Source organism: Gastrolobium bilobum, unplaced genomic scaffold, assembly GCF_033153095.1.
Source record: "Gastrolobium bilobum isolate Gb01-03AN ecotype WA unplaced genomic scaffold, APGP_CSIRO_Gbil_v1 utg500, whole genome shotgun sequence".
Classification (NCBI taxonomy): Eukaryota; Viridiplantae; Streptophyta; class Magnoliopsida; order Fabales; family Fabaceae; genus Gastrolobium; species Gastrolobium bilobum.
The window spans coordinates 1,077,008-1,086,656 of NW_026896335.1; the positions used below are offsets into that span (position 1 = coordinate 1,077,008).

Genomic DNA, 9,649 nt, shown 5'->3' on the forward strand with positions numbered 1-9,649 from the left:
TCTCTCTCTCTCTCTCCCTCTATATATACATCCATTTACACCGTTCATTACTTCATAAATGCGTTTACACCCTCTCAATAGCCTCTGCAATAACTCCACTCTGCCAAATCCTCTCCACCTGTTCTCTCTTTCCCCTTCCTTTTCCACTACTTCCAAACCTTCCATCTTTTCATTTTATCTCCTCTTTTTCTACGTTCGTTTCTTTCTCTCTTTGGTCTACCTTTCGGTTCCTTTTAATCCCTATTATATATCATAAAGGCAGTGCAGGAACAACTCCTCCAGTTCCCTAATTCCCACAACCGCTTCAACAATCAACATCTCTCAGGTTCCTCCATCAAACCTTAAGGTGCCATCTTGTGTGCATGTTTCTTACGCTGATGTTAGCTTTGGCTTGAATATCTTTAATCCATGTTTCGGTTATATGCATTCAGTGAAAGAGAGACTGAGAGAGAGAGACAACGGTTGGTTTCACCCGCATTGAACGTACTCAGTCACTCAGCTAGCCTTATAATTTACAATCTTTCACACTACGTCAACTCTTTCCCCATTTTGTCTTTTCTGATTTTGCTTTATTTTTCCAATAATTCTTGCATGTAAGAGTATTAAGGCTAAGGAAAGGCAATGCCATTGATCTATTGCAGTCATCTTCAAGGCTAATCAAACTGGTGATCACTTCCTTTTTATGGTCTTATTTTTTTTTTTTAATAATATAACAGAAATTTGAATAAATGAAAAAACTAATTAACAGTCACTCATATATATATATATATATATATATATATATATATATATATATATATAAGATATGGGGAGAAAACTTTTTCTATCTTTCTGAGCAGACTTTATAATGGTTGTTATCATGGATTAAATTGATAATAAGAGAAGGGAAATTTTAATTTATAAAAGAAAAGCTTCCAAATCAGTGCCTTATTTGGTCGTCTGATGATTCAAGCTTTGCTAAACCACTGTGACTGTCTACCTCTTTGATTATTACATATTGTATTTTGTTAACAAATAAACTACTTGTTGCTACGCTTCTACACATTTGGTTCACACGAGTTGGATGTTTTTTCAATTCATGTTTTGGCAGATTGGAAAAGAAGACCGTGGCTTCTTAAAATTTAACGATTTGCATCAATTTTTCAAACAAACATGTTTGATTCTCACCATCATGTGCTTGATATGTCGTCTCACATGTACAAGACTTCCTCTGAGAGTGATTTGGGAAGGGCCATAGATGAAGACTACGAGAGCAAATCTTGCACAGAGACCACGGACGCTCCTTTCAGTGATGACAAGGATCCTAACCAAGGACCCACAAAGAAGGGCTACCACCGCCACACACAGCGCCAAATACAAGAAATGGAAGCGTAGGAACCATATTTTTCCAATACAACTCTTTATCTCATAACATGTTTTCTTGCTCAGTTTGCTTAATGGTTATTCTTTCAACTTCGCCTTTTCAGCTTCTTTAAGCAGTGTCCTCACCCAGATGACAAGCAAAGAAAAGAGCTGAGCCGTGAGCTGGGGTTAGAACCTTTGCAAATCAAGTTTTGGTTCCAAAACAAACGCACCCAGATGAAGGTATATATATCTAATATAACTTTCGACCAAAGTTATATTAGATTGAACTTTGAAGTATACTTGGCTTGCTTTATATTAGGAGATCCGTAACAATTTGATTAACAAATCATCATGGTTGACGTTAATTAAAATTTATTTTCAATAGTTAGGATTTAATTAGCAAATCAATGGGTTGATATTAATTAGTAAGCGTTAGGATTTAATTAACATTGATTAGCATCTGTAAAAATCTAATTAGTAAATCATATTACGCTTATACTGTGATCTGTAAAATGATTCTTTCTGATGGTCACGTACATATATATATATATATATAGGCTCAACATGAACGACATGAGAATTCTAATTTGAAGGCTGAGAATGAAAAACTTCATGCTGAGAACAATAGGTACAAGGAGGCCCTAAGTAATGCTACATGCCCCAAGTGCGGAGGCCCAGTTGCTCTTGGTGAAATGTCCTTTGACGAGCAGCACTTGAGGATTGAGAATGCTCGATTAAGAGAAGAGGTAAGTCACTACCACAAAACAAGTTTTGTTAATTAATTAATTACAAAATTTTCATCCCCATTGCATAATGTAAAGGATTATTCTTTTTTGTCTCTCGTTTTCTTCTTTTTCAAACTAACCTTTTTTTTTTTTCCCTTAAATACTTCAGATTGATAGAATTTCATCTCACAGTAACAATCATGTGCCTTCCCGCTCGCTTGATCTTGGTGTTGGAGCACAGTCAAGCATGGTAGGAGAAATGTATGGTGGTAGTGACCTTCTTAGGTCACTCCCAGTTCCTGCTGATGCTGACAAACCCATGATTGTTGAGCTTGCCGTTGCAGCAATGGAGGAACTAACAAGATTAGCTCAGGCTGGCGACCCTTTATGGGTCCCCAGCAACCACATTACTGAGATTCTAAATGAAGATGAATACTTGAGGACTTTCCCTAGACGTATAGGTCCGAAACCATTGGGCTTAAGATCTGAAGCTTCAAGGGAATCCGTGGTGGTTATCATGAATCATATCAACCTTGTTGATATCTTTATGGATGTGGTGAGTGTTAATGATCCCAACAATTTCTTAGAGTTCCTATTATATTTAATTTGTCGAGTGAGGCAGTTAACCGAGATATATCATATATATACCTCTTTGAATTGATTATGGTTTTCAGAATAAATGGTCAACTGCGTTTTGCGGAATAGTTTCAAGAGCATTCACACTTGAAGTCCTTTCAACTGGAGTGGCAGGAAACTACAATGGAGCCTTGCAAGTGGTACAGTACTCATTTTTCTCCCTTACACTCAAGATTTTCACCTCACAAGAGAATTTATAAGACTAGAAATATGCATTTCATTTTATGTAACAGTTTTTTCTTTTTCTTTCAGATGTCAGCTGAGTTCCAAGTCCCTTCACCACTTGTTCCTACTCGTGAGAACTATTTTGTAAGGTACTGTAAGCAGCATCCAGATGGGATATGGGCGGTGGTTGATGTTTCCTTGGATAATCTGCGACCAAGTACAATCTCAAGAAGCCGAAGAAGGCCCTCTGGTTGTTTAATTCAACAATTGCCAAATGGTTACTCCAAGGTGGTGTGGTATTTTCAATTGAGCATCTGTAATATTCACATTGTTGATAATCTTCAAGTTCTTTGATCTTTTCCCTCTGTTACATAAAGGGGCTACATCCCAAGAAAAACAGAAACTAAACCAAAAATATTTTTATGTCGCTTAGTAGTTGTGTTCTTTCATTATTCCTCAGGTTACATGGATTGAACATGTAGAAGTGGATAATAGAGCGGTGCATGATCTATATAGACCTTTAGTTAATTCGAGCATTGCCTTTGGAGCTAAACGATGGGTGGCTACATTAGATAGACAATGCGAACGTCTTGCTAGTTCAATGGCCAGCATAGTACCATCAGGGGTCCTTTGTGGTATGTGGCATTATATCAACTTTTTTGGTCCCTTTCATGGCTAGTTTAAGATCATTTTAGAAGCTAATATGCATGCATATATGTAATGTATGTACTCACAAAGATGAGTTAAGTGTGTGATTTTCCAATCCTTATGTTTATATACAGTGATAATCAGTCCTGAGGGAAAGGAACGTATGCTGAAGCTGACAGAGAGAATGGTAATGAGCTTTTGTGCTGGTGTTGGTGCTTCTACAGCACATGTTTGGACAACGCTATCAGAAACAGGATGTGATGATGTAAGGGTCATGACCAGAAAGAGTATGGATGACCCAGGCAGTCCCCCCGGTATAGTGCTCTGTGCTGCTACTTCTTTCTGGCTTCCAGTTCCTCCAAACAGGGTTTTTGATTTCCTTCGAGATCAAAACTCAAGAAGTGAGGTATGCATAACATGTCAATGTTCACATCTTTTATATTTATAACACGGTATAGTAAGAAAAGAAACACGTATCAAGAATTTAGTATTTTTTAGTAAAATTTTATTTGAAATGAAATAGTACTGGTGGAAGCATAGTAACTATTTTGAATCCTTGAAGCTTATACATTTAATTGAATTAACAGTGGGATATTCTCTCCAACGGGGGCCAAGTTCAGGAATTGGCACACATAGAAAATGGTGGTGATCCAGGCAACTGTGTCTCTTTACTTCGTGTCAAAGTAAGTCCCTGTTATGGATTTGGATCTTCTCGTATGAAAAAGTGGTGGTTATGTGATCATGTTATTTGATCACAATCACTCGTTTAAAAGTCATACACTTTTCTCTCTCTTGATGTTACTATGACCACATGACCATAGTATGCCACAGAGGTACAATTTTCACATCCTAGATTATATCTCATAACATATAACCTAACATGTTTTTTATTTATTTATTTGGCAATACCAATTGTAGAGTGCAAATTCCAACCAAAGTAATATGCTGATACTTCAAGAGAGTTGCACTGATTGTACTGGCTCATATGTAGTTTATGCTCCTGTCGATGTTGTTACCATGAATGTAGTATTGAATGGTGCGGATCCAGATTATGTTGCCCTGTTGCCATCAGGCTTTGCTATTCTTCCTGATGGGCCTGGATCAAACGAAGGACCAATACTTGATGTTGGATCTGGTGGTTCTCTACTCACTGTTGCATTTCAGATATTAGTTGATTCAGTTCCAACGGCAAAGCTATCTCTAGGTTCAGTGGCCACCGTTAACAGTTTAATTAAGTGCACAGTTGAAAAGATCAAAGTCGCAGTGATAAACGAGGGCACCTGATTTATTTCAGAACCACCTTCATAAGGTAACATGCTTTAAACGTGTTTGTGATGAAAATAATCTTGCTTTTTTCTATACATTTGGCAAAAGAAGAACACTGAAGTGAAGGGATTGTTTTCTTGTGTTGCAGTCAGGACAAAGATAGAGAAAGAACACGAGGTTGGATGGTGCATGCTTTGTTCAATTTCAGAACAAGCAAGTCAACGGACGCACCTTAGACTTAGAGTATCTTTTCATGTTAGCACTTTGAACGGTCTTAGGTTCGGTTATTGACTTTCGAGTTTTTATTTAAGCGTAGAATTTTCGAGTTGTAGTAGACTTGAGCAAATTGTTCTCTCAAGCGGTGTTGGTATTGACTTTTCCTTTCGTATTGTAAACTAAGCAAATTTTCTTCTCTTATGTAGTATTCCTTTAGTTTGGACACACACAATTGTTTTTTTTTTGGTATCCTCGTGAGACTAATTCCTCGATCCGATCAGTGCACAAAGCGGTAAAAAACTTGTCACGAAATGCTTTCCATTCACAAGAGTTGGTTACAATCACAATTTCACAGAGCTTTTTTACGAGCTTTTCAATTATTTGTTACACGAAACTATTTGTGTAATTTTGTTCAATTGTTATAACTAATAATATTTTAAAGTGAACGGTGCAATTGACATAGGAGACGACCAACAATACATGTATTATTATCTAATTATGTCGGTCATTAATTATTATTTCGAAATTTATTATAAAAAAATAAAATGTGGTTTAGATTTGAATTAGGGGTGTTCGCAGTCTGGATTAGATTGATTTTAAAAGCAAAAATCATCCGATCTAATCCTTTCAGTTTGATCCTGTAATCATCCATTCGGTTTGAATTTTTTTTTAAATCCGATCCAATCCAATTTTTTCGGTTTGAATTGGATCGGTTTTCGAGTTTTTGAAAATCTTAAAATTTGTTTCATGATTATTGTGCAAATAACATCTTTTGTATATATTGACTTTGTAATTTTTTTTAAATATAAAAGCATCAGTAAACAATAATATAGTTTTTTTTTGGATAATGAGATATAAAGTTCTACATAGATAAAATTTTGTTGATGAGAGGTGACTAGATTTTTTCTTAGGTTTAGTTAATAGGTTAATGAGTCTTGGGTTTAGAAATTTTTGGGCTATGATTGGGAAAAGACCCAAATAGGTAGAGAAAAATCAATATATATATATATATTTTTTTTTTGTAAATGAAAAATCAATATATTAGATCGGTTTTCATCTACCAATCTGAAAATCGATCCAATCTAATTAAAATTTACGGTTTTTCTCGATTTTTAGTTTTTCGATTTATTTGGTTATTGATTTTTCGGTTCGGTTATCACGGTTTGAATCGGTTGATGAACACCTCTATTAAATATGAAGAATCATAACCATACAAAGATAGAAATAAATATAACTGTTGGATCAACATAATCGATCTAACGGTGAAATTGATTGGTAATAACATTAGTAATAATCCTAATTGGTTATTACAATATCTTATCCTTGTTTATATGCCCATCACAGATAGGATTATAAGAAAAAGAAAATCTTTTTTTCTTTTTTTTTTGTGAAACAAAATTATTGCGCGGAAAATTTTTTAAAATTCAAAAATAACTTCATCAAAATTCAATCCGGGTGTTGGGTGAAGCCAATCAATGTAATAACAAATAACATACAGTGGGCCCTTAAGTTGGGTGGGGTTTCTTTAAGAGGTGTGGGCTACCAAGGCGTGAAAATTATAGTACAGGTTAACGTAATTCCTGTTACTTGCCCCAACACGAGATTCACCCAATTATCAAATGTCGATACCCCTTTATCAAAAAATGAGGGTTTTGAAAGGGATTGGTATAGAACCTGTTAGTATCAAAACCTTAATTTGTTAGATAAGGAATAGGTAAAGAGTTCAAAATAGTTCTTTTGCCTCCTTAGCATAAGGTGGGAGGAGGGCGAATGTGAATCCAAATTCCAGATTGGTGCCTTCGAAAAACAAAAGGAATTCGATCCCTGTCAAGTTTTGATGTATTCGTTAGATATAAAATCATTTATTTTCACTCTTTTAGAATAACCAGTTCATGATATTGTAAGTTCTAAAATAACGATCTAATCATGCTCGTACATAAGAGAAGCAATTAAATAAAATGCAAAAAAAAAAAATTAAATCATAAATATATCCTATCTTTGTTTTCCTTGGTTGCTCTAAAGATGGGTTAAAGTTTCATGAGTCAAGTAATTTTGTGAGTCTTCCAAACTCTAGTTCTCAGGCATAGTTTGCAAGAGTGAGTTCAAGGCATATACACCCTAACCCTAATCATTAAGGTGTTTGTTATTAGTGATGTGCACAAAATATAAGTTTTTAGGATTTTTTTTTTTTTTTTTTATCGTTGTGGATGACTGTTTTTGGAAAAATATTGACCATATCTTTGACTTACTCTTAGTTTGTTACTGATAATAAAGGCATCCTAACATATATAATATTAAAAGGTTTACGATCATATAGTTTAGTGTTTGATCTTGGATCATATAGTTTTTTATTTTTGTTTTAAAATTTTAAAATCAATTGATCTATCCATGGCTAGTGGGTTGTAGTTGTGATTATAATAATATGGGGGTTATAATTGGGTAAAAAGTGTTTAGCACAAGCGTGCCAATTTATTTTTTAAAAGTATAATTTTACGCCTTTGTTCTGGACTAATTTATGGGTAGTGAATACATGCATTCGAGCTCTTGTAGTCTGTATCACCACCCAAAACAAAGGCGTAAAATTTTACTTTTTTAAAAATAAATAAACAAATTGGTACGTTCGAGCTGAACATTTTTTTTTTTCAGTTATATCCCCCAAATTATAATTTTATTTTATTTTTTGATAGAACCCCCAAATTATTATAGTAGATGCAGTGGTACACGGAAAGCTCAGGCGGATGCGGGGCAAAGCATGTTTCAAATCGGGTGATCTATCTTTCCATGGTTCCGACAAGCGAAAAATCGAGAACAAATGGCTTTTGAATAAAACCTAGTAAAGTATTTTCAGTTAGTAAAATTTGTATATATAAACTCCGAAAAATTAACCCTACACTTCATAAACTTAGGACCATAAACCATTACTTTACAAGCGAATACATTTTTTCAAAAAATAAAAATTACCGATATTATTTAACAAACAAATTCTTTTTATATTAGAAAGAGTGTGATAGGTTACCAAAAACAAAAACAAAAGAGTGTGATAGGTGTATGTAAAGAGAAAAACTAAAGAATATCTGACTTAACATTAATCCGAAGCTTAATTTTGCTACATTTTTGCTGCGATATCTTACCTACCCTTATTCATTATGCCTCTGAGTTATCAGTTTACAGTATGCCTCCTATAATTGTCATGACCAGCACTCCAGCAGTGTACACAGTTGCATATTACCTGCACAATTTAAAAATAATATATGAGTGAAACACAAGGAGCCACCAAACCAAATGAGAGGAGTAAAAAATGCAGAGTACCTCCTGCACATACAGATGATATTAACTATTAGACATGATGAAGATAAGAAAACACTGAGAAAACCAGTTGGTTATTTAAAGCGGTTTCCGGAAAGAATTAACATCAGGGGAGTACTTTGGAGGGTGAAAATTAATATCATTGCTGGCTACCTTGCTGCTTCCCCATCTTCTTTGTGTTCTGTGTTCATCCTTCTGCATTTTGATGTGAATGCTATGTTAGCAGAGGCCGTTGGGGTATTATTAAATTCATGAGACAGAGAAAGGACTGAATATATGTTGTTAGCTAGGCTTGCTAGGCTTTATGTTCTTCTTCCTCCTTCTTCTTTTTTAATCTTTTGGGCTGTCAAGTTATTTTCTAAGTACAGTGAAAAATAAAAGAAAGGGCAGGTGTAGTTAAAGTAGTACAAGGCTAATGATTTTAGTGCAGGTCCTAAAATTTAGGGCTGGAATGTGAATCTTCGAATATACAGTTGAGTCTAGCTTTTGTTTATGTATATCGCCTCTGGAATTTTCATTAATGAGAAAGTACATTTTTCTTTTGAGATGAAGAGAAAAGGGTAAGAGGAAAAGAAGGACGAACTCTTCAGCCGTAACCAAGTTTGCTATCAGTCATAGAGAACTTAGTACAGTTAGGTTTTTTTTTTTGTAAAATGTTCACGTCATGAAATCATAGGTGACGAAGTTTGCTACGGCTGGTAGCGAACTTAGTACGCTAATGAAAACGTGACATGTGGTCTAACCAAGTTCGCTATGACTGGTAGCGAACTTGGACGCGTGACAGTCTGGTAAAAAATATTATTCCCGTGGCATTTGAGAATTTTTTTTGAAAAAGTGTGGTATTTAAGTCACTATTCCAGAGAGTGTGTTTTATCTGCAAACATGGAAGTGGCAAGGACATTAGTGCATGTTGGATAGGGTGCTTTAACCTGGGTCTGAACTAGATGGCTAGCCCAGCTTTATGTTAGTCGATTGTAATGGGTTATCGCGGAAATGGAGATTGTTCTATCCTAATGGTTCAAGATGTCTAATCAGAAACTAATATATTGATCTTGGATTTAGAGCTCTCTCAGATATTTATGAAAGAGATATCTTTGATGTAAGGTAAGCATATCACTGTGCACAAGAGACGTTGCCAAAAGGATGGGATGTATGAACAGTGACAGCAAGTAACGAGAGATCGAGTAAGTGTCATACTTGTAGATTTTACTTCTTATTTATAGAATTTACTTGGTTTGGTGGTAATGGAATTTTGGACGTTTAGTGGCTTTTCTTGGGGCCATATGTTAGGTTAATTGTGTCTTATTATGATTGGTATCATTTAAGGATTATTTCCTTTAGTT

At 35.0% G+C, this 9,649-nt stretch overlaps 1 protein-coding gene across 1 annotated transcript; it reads left to right on the forward strand.

Annotated features, from left to right (window-relative positions):
* The first annotated feature begins 1,143 nt into the window (after positions 1-1,143).
* Positions 1,144-4,802, forward strand: LOC133299088 (homeobox-leucine zipper protein MERISTEM L1-like). The gene is made up of 10 exons (XM_061498511.1): positions 1,144-1,370; positions 1,467-1,584; positions 1,902-2,090; positions 2,239-2,625; positions 2,744-2,845; positions 2,958-3,158; positions 3,331-3,505; positions 3,653-3,924; positions 4,106-4,201; positions 4,437-4,802. The coding sequence occupies exons 1-10, from the start codon at positions 1,153-1,155 to the stop codon at positions 4,800-4,802; spliced, it is 2,124 nt and encodes a 707-aa protein (XP_061354495.1). The 5' UTR covers positions 1,144-1,152.
* The last annotated feature ends 4,847 nt before the right edge of the window (positions 4,803-9,649 follow it).